Source organism: Limulus polyphemus, unplaced genomic scaffold (assembly GCF_000517525.1).
Source record: "Limulus polyphemus unplaced genomic scaffold, Limulus_polyphemus-2.1.2 Scaffold12, whole genome shotgun sequence".
NCBI lineage: Eukaryota > Metazoa > Arthropoda > Merostomata > Xiphosura > Limulidae > Limulus > Limulus polyphemus.
In genome coordinates this window covers 843,842-859,950 of record NW_013665622.1, presented here as the reverse complement: position 1 = coordinate 859,950, position 16,109 = coordinate 843,842, and the positions used below count along the sequence as shown (strand labels likewise).

The 16,109-nt window shown below is 32.9% G+C and overlaps 1 protein-coding gene across 1 annotated transcript in view; it reads left to right on the top strand.

Annotated features, from left to right (window-relative positions):
• The first annotated feature begins 13,677 nt into the window (after positions 1-13,677).
• Positions 13,678-16,109, top strand: part of LOC106478783 (neuropeptide receptor 15-like) — a 45,317-nt gene continuing 42,885 nt past the window's right edge. Inside the window, exon 1 of the mRNA XM_013939352.2 lies at positions 13,678-13,876. Within this exon, the coding sequence (XP_013794806.2) occupies positions 13,683-13,876 (194 nt within the window). The 5' untranslated portion in view covers positions 13,678-13,682. The remainder of the gene's footprint in view (positions 13,877-16,109) is intronic.

The following is a 16,109-nucleotide window of genomic DNA, read 5'->3' as shown; positions in this document are numbered from 1 at the left end:
CAAATCTTAAAGTAGTGTTCTCTTATCTCACTATTTTCAGAATATAAAATAAAGCATTCAGAAGCCTCCATTCTATAGATTCGTTGGATAATCTCGTCGTAAAATTAAACATCTTACCTTTCTTTTTTCAAGTGAAAATAAGTTGAGAGATTTTAACTTATCCCTGTAAAATTATTTTTCAATGATTCAATCCTTGGAATAATCCGAGTAACCATCCTCTAATAGGTGTGAGAATTAAGGGCACTGAGGGATGAGGTGGCACCCCTGGCCCGAAATACGGTAATGCTGCACACCTGTTGTTGAATGTTAAGAGATAAGTGTTGATTTTTACGGTTTATGTTTTACATTGTTAATAGTTTACACAAAGCTACATGAGTGTAAACTGATGTTTAGAGACATAATCTCAATAATTTTTGCTAATTTTGCAGTGCCGATGCCCGATATTTACTAGTAGTTTACTACGAGAAAACATATGGCAGTCATTTCAGGAAAATATTTGTTTTTAGTATTACAGTTAAAAGAGCCTGTAAAGTCTGGTAGCCAAATATTTGTCCAACACACCAATTGATTTAAGTAATTTTGTAATACCTCAACATCCTCAACCAAGCTAGAAAAACCAAAGAGTTTACTTTCATCAGCAAATTTTACTAATTATTTCCCTATCAACATGATTAATGTAAATAAGAAAGAGCAGAGGCTCAAACACGATTTTATAACTCTGAATGTTTAAGTTTCATTATTGGAAAAATGATAATTAGAACTGTTTTTTTGCTGTTGATTAAAACTTCGATTACAAAGAAAGAATAACACCGTTGTGGTACAGGGTTCTACAATTTCATGTTTCTTACTTCACTTGTGTGATGAGCTAATATAGTCAAGTGTTTTAATTTAATAGTTTGCTAGAGGAAGCTGCTAATACGATGATGAAGATACTAGATTTAATTTTTTAAAGTTGTTCTACAGTACCTAGAATGTTTGTAATTGAGAAGTTATTTAAGTGTTCATGTCAGTGTTTTTTTTCTAATTCAGTTACAAGTCCGATTATCCATGAAATTGTACAAGTAAGTTTATTTGTACGTTAGTCATAATAACATTAGCGAGTAAATTTATGTTGAAAGTGAAAACGTTATTTATCTGTGAATTTAGGTCTACAGATGTGTATAAGTGATACTAGCCTGTAGCAAACGTTAAGGAAGAAATAAATTAATTTGTTATCGTTACAAGGACTACAGTTTCTATTGTGTTCACCAAATGATTTGAAAGAACCCACCCAAAGAAAGAACACGTTACCGTAATATTATATTGTATGTAGTCTTAGCAATCATGGAACTTATAAAATTATATTTATAACATTAACAGATGATTCGCTCAAAATATCGATTATGGAGTAGTAATAAATCTCTTACTAACCAAGTCGATGTAAAATGAAATAATGAGATTGGACACAAAGTGTAATGATACAACGAAAACAATCTTTATTTTTAAAAACGTTTGAATGGGATTGACGGTCACATTATAACGCATCCATGGCTGAAAGGGCGGTAATAAGATTTGAAATGTATTGTTTTGTTTGACCAATGTAAGCAAGATTATAAGAACAAAGAACGGGCTAAATACCCCTGATTGTAGTGAGCTGTTATCTTTTCTCCACTTTTTTAAGTATATTTGAAACTTTGTTGAGTGACTTATAAGCAGGTTTAGTTTTATATTGTTTTGAAATAGTGCCTATTTTGCTTGATATCAAGGGCCATCATTTATTTTGTTTGCAGTTATACAGTTTTGCGGAGCTGAGTATGAAAATCGGAGTACAGGCGTTCTTAATATACGCGCTATACATATTAAGTCATACCGTGCGGTAAATTTCCAATATCAAGGAAAATTCTCAGTCTGTTTGTTGTGACGGATTTATTATCATATATTTATTTTAATATCGATGTTTGTTTATATTACATTTATATATAGAAATGTGCATAACTTATAAAGTTAAATATGTATAGGCGAAATTCACGCCTATTCTCCAAGTTGTAGAAGACTCTCGAGAGTAAGAATCAGCAATATATGTATGTACGTAAACATTAGTGTATCGTTAGCATTGTTGCGAAAGCTGAATTTTCTAGAAATTCTCCACACGCCTATAAATATAACCAACGCGACGCGCCAAACAACAGTATATATTATTGGTTTGCTATAGCTGGTGTGCTATAAACTTCGGAAGCTATAATTGTGATTGTTATAACGCTTATTGATCGGAAAACATAAGATATTTGACCAGGAACATTTATAAGTTTCGAACATTACAAACTATTTAACTTCAGTGGATTCACATCTGACACTAGTACTTTTTACGTAAACATTACCTAACGTCACCGGTAGGAAAAATATCAGCGTGTGATCAGCGAGAACTACAGGGCTAGCTAGCTCCCTATTAAATGAATTGTACCTACATCAACTTGAAATAAATTCGCCCATTGTGATCTCTCGATAAGACATCAAGGAAGTTCCAGACTAGAAAGAATAATTTATATTGCTTGTAAGTTTGTAAAACTTTTGTATATAAATCATTGTTTGTAATAACTATTTGTAATAACTGTTATTGTAAATTGTGTTGTTGTTTGTACTTTAAAACATATTTCTATTAAAAAATAAAAAACTGTGTGTATCAATCTTGTTGGCAAATATCATAAATTGGATATATATATAGGCATATACATATAACTACTAAATTTAAATTATCATTTAGCTCCGTTTCAAACCATTCGAAATTGTAAGATATAACACTATTGATGCATATCTTCCTAAACAAATTGACCATCCGGACCAAACCTGGTATGCTAACTTAGTAGTCTAAAAGCAAACCAAATTCACATTAAACTTTCCCATATTTTATACAATAACCCATATATATCGTTACTGCAGTAGCTATCTATATATATAAAGCACAAAAAGCTGTATGTCTGTCTGTTATCTAACTACTCCTAGCTCGCTGGGCCAATTTCAACCAAATTTTGTGGGATGATAGTTTGGAACAAGGGGCATGTTAATGAGGGTTCATAATGCCACCCACCTCATTATTACTGTTATTGAGTATTTATTAAATTTGACGTAAATTAACGTTAACTACATTCATAGATGCCGCCACGTCCTTACACAAGAAAAAACATTATTAAATTTGCTATACCAAAACATACACACAATGTGGGGGAGGGGTACACAAACGTCTTATGTACCTTAGAGAGAGCGCTAGCACTCTATATGAAATAATGCAACGAAAAAACTGGCCGTCACTATTGTAATAATACATAAATTTAGCTGAAGTTTCTACTCTAACAGTCACCATGGTATGAAAAGCTGTTTCTTGAGTTATGCCCACTTCCTACTTTGACCTGTGACCTTTCAACTTTGGCCATAAGACATTTCTGTGGCCAGTGACCATCAATCATTAAATCATGTGAATCACTGTAAAATGACATAAAGAGCTGGGTGGTGTAAGGGGGGTAACAGAAAGAACCCCTACCACCACCACATTTTCAGATACCCCTTCCTACAAAGTCACCTTGACCGTAGTACAGTGTATACCATGTTTTTCTGAGTTCTTGAAGCTTATACAAAACTTTTGGTGGGGTAATAATGAATACTGTAATAATATATTATGTTATAAATAAATTGTATGACAATTAAAATTTTTGTGCTAGTTATCATAGCATCCACCTCCACATTTTTTTTTTTAAATTCATAACCTGGACAAAGGATGGTTACATCAGCTTGTTATAAATAATTGAGCTTGAACAAAAGTCAAGTATTGTAAAATTTTCAGTATTTTAGCTTGTTTCCTATAATAACCAAAATATATAACAATGAAATATCCATTTACAATGTGGAGAATAAAGATATTGCTGCTGTTTAAATTTTACGCTCTTTTCTGACTCACACCATTTAACTTCCGGTTTATTCTAGGGTTAGAATAAGCGCTGAAGCCTGAATTATAGAATTATTTCATAATGAAAATATTTTATAGGGTATTTCGTATTTATTGATGTAGAATATAGTTTTCTGTAGAAGCAAAATTCAAGATTATTATTAAATTTAATACACTAAACGTACCGAATTCATACAGCGGAAATCTTGACCACATCTCTATTGTGAAACGGGCTGCTTTGAACAAAAAGTGACGCAACTGCTTTGCCACTTCTGCCAAGTTTCTCGATTTGACTGCTACACCTCCTCACTTGCGATCCACTTCTCCCGTCTTACAACAATTTACTTAGAGAGATTTTGCTTATCTTTAGCAAACTTATGCGTGTTTTCGGCGTTTACAAAAGAAAAAGAAAAGATGGAGGAGTGCAGTCTCCTTAAAATAACCCGCAAAACTTTTAACGTAAGACATTTAAGATTACAACATTTTTCAAAACAAGGATCCTTATGGACTGAGAGTTCACTTTTGCTTGTAGACTTTCGCCGGATCTGTCCGGCTTTCATCAAGGGCAGAGCTGGGTATGCAATCTGCCGCTCAAAAATGAGTCAAATTGCACATCCACCTGATTTGATTCATAATAGTCTTATTAAGTTTTTCATTTTGTTGAACAAATTTATATTTAAATTACAAAGTTATTAAACAAACCGAACTCTCTTACACAAAGAAGTGCTACAAATGCCAGAGACTTCATGCTTACTTTCTTGTCGTACCCGATTCTGTGGTTAATTTATCATGTCACCACTTACCAAAAGATTAACTTAACTTACTACGTTAATCTCAGGCATAGGCGTTTATAGAAATCTTTACAGGGCGGGGGGGGAGAACAAGAGACGATGGACCTGTCTTCAATGTTTTGTCATTACACTTTACATTCAAGAGAATAGGCAAGGTCCCACAGTCAGATTTGACGGGTTTAATATTTGTAAGATTAGTTTAAGCCATACTACACACTTGCAACTAGATATACTCCGTAATAGAAAATTTTGATTTGTTCTTTTAGGTTCTTAACCCTGTAGAGTAATTCCACTTTATATAAAACAACTGCTTATGTGAATACAATAATTTGAGGTTACATAAAGCACAATATCTCAATGGCATTTATTGTGTATGTATGGTAAGAGCAATATTCAAGGCGAATAGACCTTAATCTACATATTCATTTACTATATAATAAGTAGTGTGAAATTATAAAATGAATAAAAAACCTGTAAGTTTATATATATATATGCTGAATGAATAAAGAAATAATTATATTTCTCATCCTCCCCCCCCCCCGCGGATGCCCATGATTCGTTAGGGGTAAATTTCTATACCTTGAGGCACAAAAAATAAATTAATAGTGAGATTGAAGCATGTTGTAAATACATTTAAACAAACGACATTTACACTCGAGGTTTACAACAACTTAAACTAATCAGGTTTCCAACCATGATTGTAAGTTATTTAGGAAACAACGCCCTAATGGCCTTGCTGAACAATAAAGATCTTATTAGCTGACAAAGGATATGATACTACAATTTTGAACCAAAAACAATACAGTGGTGGTGTCAATAAACTGTTGTCTAACGGTTCATATTCCAAACTTAAATCTGACTAAATCAAACGCATTTAGAGAAAATTCAAAGCGAAAATCAAGAAAATATAAATTTTAAAATAAAAAGAGAGAATAAACCTTGTTCCTTATATTATTTCCTCCTAAATGTATGCTCTTCCCAAACTGCACAAATAAGGTTTACCCTCTGTCTGATTGTAGCTTGCACCGACCCATCTTTTAGTCAAACATCGTTAGTGAAATTAAATACTTATGTTGTAAACGATTCCATTGATTTGTCACCAAATTAACAAATATAAATGTAAAATAAAAACGTATGATGTCTTTCGACATAAAAAGCTTATTCATCAAAATCCCAATAGATGGAACCACTAAACGCTTTGTCTAAGAGATTAGTTTTTTGTTTTGTTATTTTTCCTTGGCGATTGTATGAGATGAATTTATACCTCTACTTGTATGGTGTTTCAGTTACTCGTTCTAGTTCAATGTGAATTTTTCTCAACAACATCACGGGCTGAGCATAAGCAATCCGTTGTCTCCTCTTCTTCGCCAGATTTTTATGGATCACTTTGAAAATATGTTATTCAATGAATAGGAATTTCTCTATGTGGTGACACGTTACGTTACTTCCCGATGAAAGCAATTATATTAAGTTTCACGAAAAGTTTAACTCTGTTCATCCAATTCACTTATGAACTAGAATGTTATGATCAAGATACCCCTTTCTCGATGTTTTAGTTTCACGATGCCCAGATGGCAAGCAAAGCGCAGTAGTAAAACAGAAACCAGAAAGTGTTAGCTTGTTCCCTCCACAATAATTCTAGACATCCTTATTCTCTGAAGATCGGCGTATACAAAACATAATTGGTGAATGTTGAACAAATAAAGAAAAACTTTTCAAAAAAGGAAGTAGATATAGGGATGGCTAATATCAATCCTTCAAAAAGAATGCAAACAAGATAGTAGGGATGACACTTGCATCATCTCAACCACAGGCACACAGTGTAGTAGAACAATAACAGACAAAAATAGGATAAATTAAACCCAACTGTGATTGAACAGATATATTTATATATACATATATATTGCTATATGTTAAATGTTGCCTGTGTTATTATGTAAGAATGATGCAAATGCCATCCCAACTATCTTTTTGCTTTGTTTTTCAAGGATTGACACTAGCCATCCTTACATTTACTTCCTTTTTTGAAAAGTTTTTCTTTATTTGTTTGCTTGTTGTTAATCTTTTACTGCAGTGTTTCGATAGACATAAGAAGTTTATATTTATAACCAAGTTCTAAATACAATGAGGTTCAACTGTAATATTTATTTTTTACCTATTATTGGCTGGTAATTCTTGTACTTAAGATTTTTAAAGGAACACCAACTTTCTGTAACAAAAACAATTTAAAGTGGAAATGATAACATCTTTTACGTTAGAATTATGATGATTTTTATTACTAGTAGTTACTAATAATACTTATAAAAACGGACGCTCCATTTGCAACTATGTCACCTCAGTGAAATTGGTTGACACCATTGTTTTGGTTTTTGAGATATCATGTAATAAAAAGAAGCAGAAGAAAGAAGAACAAGAAATTCAAACATTTTGCTATGATATTTACAAACATTCCCAGAACTTGTGACTCCGTCATTACGTAGATATAGCTATAAAAGGAAACACTGTATGGTATTGTAAAGTTCTGAAAACCTATTGAGGAGATATTTAAAATACCATTTCGATGAACAATCCGAGCCATCCCTACATAGGCAGCGCTGCCTGATATTTGTTTCAATGAAAAGGGTATTCATGATAAATTGAACAAATTGATAAATATTGCCGTTCACCGAGGATGTAAACCTAGGGTAATAATTGATTTGTCCAAAAAACTGAAATAAACGTATTAAGCAAGTGAAAGAAATAAATGCAGATAAATTAACTGCTAACTCTGCTTTAACGATTCCTACTACCCCCTAAAAATTAAATCAAATAGGCTGTTCTTCATGAACGGGATAAAACTAAACTAGCTTATAAGTCAGTTAACGAACTTTATAATAAATTTATGAAAGGAAAAGACAAGATAAAAACTCACTACAAGCGGGATATTTTATTCAATTCCATGGTCTTATGATTGGACTGATGTTGGACAAACAAATCGATCTGTTTTAATTAGAGTAAAATAACATTGTTGACGAAAGGAATTGGAAAAATCGTCAAATTCATATAAACAACCACAGAATTAAATTCGAACAATATAAAGTCATTGCTGAACCAAACTTATTCCATCAACGCAGCACAAGAGATTCAATAGAAATGTTTGAATACAGAGAAAACATGCTTAATAATGAAATGTAATTTGCACTCATCCCAACTTGGAAGTAGTTAGCTCACGTTTTTCCTTCTTTACCGGTTCGATTAATTTGATTCATTTCGTAGAAATCTATTAGCAGGCTATTTACACCAACCATCACTAACTTGGAAGAAACAGACAAGAGTGAAAGTAGCTAATTATCATCATCATCATCATCACACATCACCAACACTTGGGCTAGTTTTTACCAACAAAAAGTGGAATTGACCATCACATAATAACGTGCCCACGTCTGAAAGGGCGAGCATAATTCGGTAATGGGATTCGAGCCCGTGATCCGCAAATTGCGAGTCGAGCGCCCTAACCCTAACCGCGAACCATGCCAGAACGGGATCAATTTGAACTTGAATGTACCAGATACTATGGTTATAGGTATCTATACATAGTGACCTGAAAATAGTTTTTACTCCGACCATTGAGAATGACAAGACTGGCTTGTGGAAAATTGTCGAGTTTCTTACGATTTGTTAATTCTTTAATTTTTCTAGCATAATGCTGCATTAAATTTTACGAAACTGTTTGTTTTGTTTTGAATTTCGCGCAATGCTACACGAGGGCTATCTGTGCTAGCCGTCCCTATCTTAGCAGTGTAAGACTAGAGTGAAGGCAGCTAGTCATCACCACCCACCGCCAACTCTTGGGCTACTCATTTACCAACGAATAGTGGGATTGACCGTCACATTATAACGCTCCCACGGCTGAAAGGGCAAGTATGTTTGGTGTGACGGGGATTCGAACCCTCGACCCGCAGCTTATGAGTCGAGCGCCCTAACCACCTGGGTTATATATATATATAACTGATTATACGATAACTGGTTTCTTTTTTTATTATAATTAAAGAACAATAATCCAGAAAAGTAAGAAATCATATCGTAAAACATGGTAATCGAATTTATGGTTACACAATTGAAGTTTTTTTATTTTTCCAAGACTGTTCGTTTTAGTGTGGTTGAACCTGTTTATAAAAAGTGTACACCAAATTGAAAACTGGTGCTGGAGATTTCGAAATATTTGACATAAAGATTCTCTGGTTCTCGACTCTAAATCTAAAACAAGGTATCATCTCGGAGTTCTTTGGTGTTCCAATAAAGTTTTCTTCTTTTTTAATAACGGAATTATATTATTTTTGAAAAGCTGTCTTTGTAATCAACTATGAAGGCAGACTGAAAACAAATAACTAATGCATACTTGAAAAGAGGGATAACTAAAGTACCGACGGCTCAACAGTAAGTTTGAAGGCTTATAACCACTACAAATCGGGATTCAATATCCGCAGTGGGCAGAGCATCCATAGCTCATTGTGTAACTTCGCACTTAAACACAAACTATAGTAGTTACGCTGTTAAAGAAATTCGATAATATCGTTCCACAGGAGTAAAATAAAGTAAGGTCTATTTTGCAAGAGCGGTCAACATTCCAGGTTTATTTAGCTCTCTTTTACCGATACTTTGCAAGTATTTATCGCTACTGTAACAATATGTACCATAGTAGCAATAGTTTAACTTAGTCGTTCAGAAATCGAACGTTTTGCCACTAATTGACAAACCACACTTTTTATTTCATTATTCATGATAAGGACTGAAATTCTTAATCTAAAAAATGTCGGTATCACATGGGCATCCAAAAATATTGGTTGATGTTGTGACACAAAGCTATACAATGGACTATCCGTGTTCTGTCCACCGCGGGAAATAGAACCCCTGATTTTAGCGTTGTAACGCATACAATAAATGATTTTTGCTCATATGTGTAATTTACAGTATAGTTTACTAAAAAATGAAAATACATAAAAACAACAATTTTCGTGATTTTAAACTTACCTTAGTTGTGTTTTTGTTGTTGTTATCAACAAAACTAATGCCGTTAGGTCATTTATTGGTTAATTTGAAGACTATTTAATTAATGATTTTTTACATTCTGTAAGTCGTGACATTTCTGCTTTCTGACAGAAAGACGTAAGGCATGTGGGTGGGACGAAAAGCAAATCAAACAAGTCCCCCCCCCTCAGTGACACAGCGATATGGCTACGGACTTCTACCACTAGAAACCGGATTTCGATGCCCGTGATGGGCAGAGCATAGATAGCCCTTTGTATAGCTTTGTGTTTAATAACAAACAAAAACATCAAACAAGTCCCAGTATTGAGTATCGGTGAGTACCGGAAGTTTGAGTATACAAATAAAGTTATTCTATTTACAGCAAAGTGCCAGCGAACGGTCTATCTACGTGTGTCCACTAGTAGAGTTCTCAGACTGATCAGCATACATTCTGTCACTTTCTCTCAGAAGTTGGCATCAGGCACAATGCGATCGTTTCGTTTCAAGAGCATGCGTCAGAAAATTAAAATGATGAAATGTGTTTTTGTTATACGTCACATATTTATCAAGACACACGAATATGATATTAAAGCACTTAATAAAAGTACATTTTAGAATTATATTATCTGTTTAAAACACACACACACATTTTCAAAAGCTTATCATTTACACAATGAACAATGAAGGTCGCTTTTGTTTTAGCTAATCGTGTTGGCAGGATAGAAGGTATGCAAGGCATTATAAAATACAAGGTTGTTAGTACTGTAGTTTGGTTAGAAAGACAATAGATTAATAAGATATCCGATGTTAAAACTTGTTTTAATGTTATAGATTTTAATTTGGTACTCAGTTGATTTTTTCCCCTTTGCTGCTTAATTTTTAAAAAATGAGTTGCGTATTTTCTCTCGCTAATATATGCGTATTCAATTTGGTACTAATGTCAGTAGTCTCAAAAAATTAGTGCTGTATATATTTTCTTTATTCAAAAATGGCATTTAGCTTTGAATATGAATCTTTATCCTGACTGTTATATCACACATATAACAAATTTTAGCAAAATTCCGGCACTGTAAAATTTAACACTATACCATGTACAGGTATCATTTCACTCCTATTCATTGCTCAAGTACCTAATCGGCTATCGCAAGTCAAGTCCTCAATTCATTTATCTACTACACAAACATCATACGAAACAAAAATATTATATGTTAATGTACATTATGAAATTAGCCATTAAAAGTTTATTTTTATGAAGTATTTGTATGGATAAAAATTCAGATATTTATTTTTAAAGTACATAAACGTTTCACTTAAAAGTCGTGCCAATTAGTTGATTACTATATAACTTTGCGTATTCATTTTTCGAAACAGTTTGTTTAGAATTAAGCACAAAGCTACACAATGGGCTATCTGTGCTCTACCCACCAAGGGCATCGAAACCCGGTTTCTAGCGTTGTAAGTCCGCAGACATACCGCTGTGCCACTGGGGAGCATTTCGAAACAGAATAGACAAACCAAGTAAAGTTGCATAAAAATAAGCAAAGCTAACCTACCTTCAGTTGACGAAAGTTTCACAGTTGATAATATATTTAAAGGAGGAAGTCACTATGTCAAAAATACAAGACACGGATTGTAACTTCATAAGCGCAGGTTATATACTTTACTGATTTTATTCACAACGTTACGGAAAAGAGAGAACGTCATTACTCCCACCATGTCTAAAAAATAAACTTGGTTGTTACAATCTACTGAGATATTTGAATATAACGATTTTAATTATGATTGTTGATCGGCTATTCTAAACTAGTGTAAAGAAGTGTTTTCCAACATGCAATCATTTGTCATATCAACCTCGACTTCTCTATTGTTAAAAACATTATTTTACGCTAGTTTAGAATAGCCGATCCAACATGCAATCATTTATCATATTTCTCGTTTGTAGTACATGAATACGAATGTTGGTATCTTTAAAACATATTTCCGTAAATATATAGTCCAATGCCAACCATGTAAAATTTCGATAACTTAAGAAAGTTATGACTATGAAACTTATGGCATAGAAATGTGTACCCTCTCTCTCCTAGACTGCTGAAATAAAAATAAAAAGCTAATTCAGTTTAATTTTGAAACATTTGCTGTTATTTACAAATTATTACACTTCTTCTTCTTTCCTATAGGATTTGTTTATTGTTAAGCACAAATATACACAATGGGCTTTCTGTGCTCTGCCCACTGCAGGTATCGGACGCCAATTTTTAGCATTATAAGCCCTCTGAATTACCGCTGAGCAATCGAAGGGATTTTTAAGATTATATACGAAGCTGGATAAAAAATGTAATAATTTGTCTTGACAATTGATATTGTGCTCATATTAGATCTTAACGGTGAAGAATAAATAGCTTTTTCTAGAAAACGAATCAAGACAAAGTTTATGCAACAAAACTATTTATTTTCACACATTAGAAACTTATTAACGAATTATCCAACTCAAAGTTGGTTTTATATAGGTATACTGCTATGTAACTTTCTGTAGAAACGAAATAAGAGAGACTCTTCTTGAATCATGAGTCTATTTAAGTAAGTTTCTTACTTGTTGAAAGAGGAACTGTATTTTTGTTGGCCAATAGACCTTTGTGACTAAATAATGCTACCCTACATCATTTTCAGTAAAAAAAGGTTTGTTGCTCTCTTACATATTGAGAAAAAATACTGAAGTGTTCCAGTAAGTTGTATTAGATCTGGAACCAATAGAATACCAGACAGAAGATACCTTTAAAAAAGCTTTTGTCAGATATCCGTTCTGTACTGTATAGAATTCCTAGTGTTAGTATAGAGGTTAATTGTTATATATCATTTATCGATAATTGTACAATGTTCAATAGAAAACTGTTTTTACAAGTGAAGTAACTACCAGAGGTGGGAAATTAAATTATAGTTTTTAACATTGTTTTAAAGCTTACCGGTAAATCGTGTAAAAACTACAAATGTTCTATATCAATAGCTTATATTACCTTGTTCTAATATATTATTTTTCATGTTTTCTTCTGAAAATTATTCTTGTGGCTTTGGTTATCAATATTTCGAGAATTGTGATCCAGAAATTCAGAAGTTTATTTTAGTTACTTCTAGATTAAAACAAGAGTTTAAAATACACTTTTATTATAGTAGACATAATTTATTATTTTCAAATGCAATGGTTTAATTAATACACTGGAATTAAAAGTTAATAATGTGCAAATACGATTCAGTATTTAGTAATATATAAGATAACATATTATTATGAATGAATTCTAAATGGGGAAGATCTACTTAAAAAATAAATATAATAGTATCACAGAAGATTATTATTGACTTACATACATTGAGTTTTAGTTTTAATTTATACACGATGCTATCAGCTCTAACTTGACTAGCACAATTTTTCTATGTGCTTTGTGTGTTTACGTTACCTGACACTAGAGGGCAGGGTCACCATTCGCGCGAATGAAAAACCGTAGGTTTCATTTCAGGTAACGTTCCACTGAAGTTTGTGTCCTTCTATGATGACAAGACGACTTGGACTTGACTTCGTAGATTCAAGTTTCGCTGCGTCTACCAAGGCATAAACTCTATTGCTTTGAATTTAACAACCGCCCGATTATTTAGAAAGACTAGATAACTCTGTGTAAACATCAAAAAAGAAAAATCTCACCATATTTTAGTTTGGAAAATCAGTTCAAATAAAAATGAGCTTTGAAGATTCAAAATTAGAAGAATTATTACCATACGACTTAAACATGACTATAGGAAACGAAACGTCGATGGCTGTAAACATTACATTCGGTGACGATGATGGCAAACATCTACCAGCCTCTAAGATGACAATTATATCATTATCTGTCCTGTTTTTCGTCATTGGGTCGGTTGGTCTTGTAGGAAACTTTTTGGTGATATACATGATTCTCAGCGACACGCGCATGCGCAGTTCCATGACCAACCTTTTTATCATGAATCTTGCTATTAGCGATTTTATCATCATGATTGTCTGCGTTCCTGACATTATCCAATTTATGGAAAATAATGGCTGGCAACTTGGTCTAACTTCCTGCAAGATCATCCGCTTTTCAGAGGTTTCGGCTCTGTACGCCTCCGTGATGACTTTAGTCAGTGTCTGTGTTGAAAGGTGAGATAAAAAACTGTTTTGTCTATAAAATTCAAACTATTAGGAAAAGTAATTGTTGAAAGTGTTTTCGATTCAAAATATCGGATATGAAAATAATTAATTGATTTTTGTTATGATTGCTGGATAAAATCCAAATATTTAGATACCAGGATTTGTTTGTTTCTATCAGAATGGTATATATAAATATAATGAATACTGGAGTTAACCACACAAACATTATAATGAACAAACAATTGGTTTTAGAAATTTTTTACATTGTAATACATGTATTAGTTGAAAATTATGCCAGAAACCTCTCAGATACTCGTTATAACATATATATATATATATTTTAATGTATGAACAAATATTATTTTTGTGCGTTGAGCCTGAACATCCAAAGTGTAAACACAAAAACGCCCCCAGTGGTACAGCGATATGTCTGCGAACTTACAACGCTAGAAACCGGGTTTCGATACCCGTGGTGGGCAGAGCACAGATAGCCCATTGTGTAGCTTTGTGCTCTACTACAAACAAACACAAAAACAGTAAGTTTGTATTAATGACGATAAATTTGAATGTTTTGTTGTACGGTAGTAAAGAAAATAAAAAATAGTCAACCGGTGGAACAGCGAAAAGTTTATGTACTTGCAACGCAAAAATACAGGGTTCGAGTCTCCGCGATAGACACAGCAGATAACTCAGTGTGGCTTTGTTCTAAAAACAAACAAAACAGATAGGGCTTTGTGGTTAATTACAAATAAGGTAAAAACAAACAAATAAACAGAATTTAAACGATGTTTGTTGAAAACAGAAATATGTTAGTCTTCAAGGTTATAAATAGGGCATGTTATAATCATTAGCGAAAAAATGTTATTTTCGTAATGAATAAATGGTAAATGTACACTTGTTAGAGTGACTGCAGTGAACATTAAAATACAGAATTTGTATTTTTTGAATTTTTTTATTGTTGTAGAAAATGACATGATATGATGGTGTTTATAAACTTTACAATGATCTAGATATTTAAAAGCTATATGAATTTATGAGTTAGAATTTCACATAAACACTTTAATTCAGAGATTATATAAAATATTGAAAAATGTTTCAACTCTGTGCAGCAAAAAAACAAACTAAAAACCATTATAATCTTTAGTAGCTGAAGTTAAGGGCGTAAACTGAACTAAAATCAAAATTGACCTTTATAAGAAAGGCTAGAGTGATGAAACAAAACGTAATGATTAAACATACTGAGTCGCACGGGTTCCTATGAATAGCTCATTATAGCGCTATAATTTGTAGGCAGTAGCCGACAACGTTTCACTAGTCAAATTGACGTTTTATCATCACACATCCTATCAAAACAAGAGCCAATCTCAGCCTCATTCGGCATTGTACACCACACTAATCAAATTGCCGAGTGTGTCATATTATATATTAAAAGATTAATAAAGCTTTTGATAAATAATAAATTATCAATTATAGCATATTTTTTTGTTATATTAAATGCCCCCTATGTATGTCTGCGGACTTACAACGCTAGAAACCGGGTTTCGATACCCGTAGTGAGCAGAGCACAGATAGCCCATTGTGTAGCTTTGTGCTTAATTACAAACAAACAAACTGTTATACTAATGTGAGATTTTAAGAGTGACATCTATGAAGAAATAAAGATATAAATAAGAACCTGACTTAACGTTGCGGCCATTCGTCTATAACAGTAATATTTAAGAAAATATACAAATATTCTACGAACTTTATTGAATACTTCTTTCAGTATGAGCATCCACCTCCTTGGTGGTTCAGCAGTTAGCTTGACGGTTTATAGTATTAAAATTCAGTGTTCGATTCCTACAATGGACACATTGGAAATATCCCATTGCGCAGATTGGGGAAATACAAATATTTAATTCTAATTAATATCAAGTGAATAAGTATATAGCATCGGATTCTTGGGATTTGGTGTTCCAACTTATTAAATCACTCTTCATTTAACAAATATGCACCATTTTTCGTACCCTTCCACCAATACCATTTATATCTACCCCAAAACTTTCTAAGTTGTGGTTGTTTTTGAACAAAAATGCCTTGAGTTTCACAGTAACTTGAGATACCAGGAATCCTATTGTCATGAACGCCCACAGAAATGGAGGGAGGCAAAACCTATGTACAGGATAAGCTTTTACAATGCAAGTCAACAGACTAAAAGGATGTGTGTTATGTGATTAAATGATTGCTTGTTTGTTTTGAATTT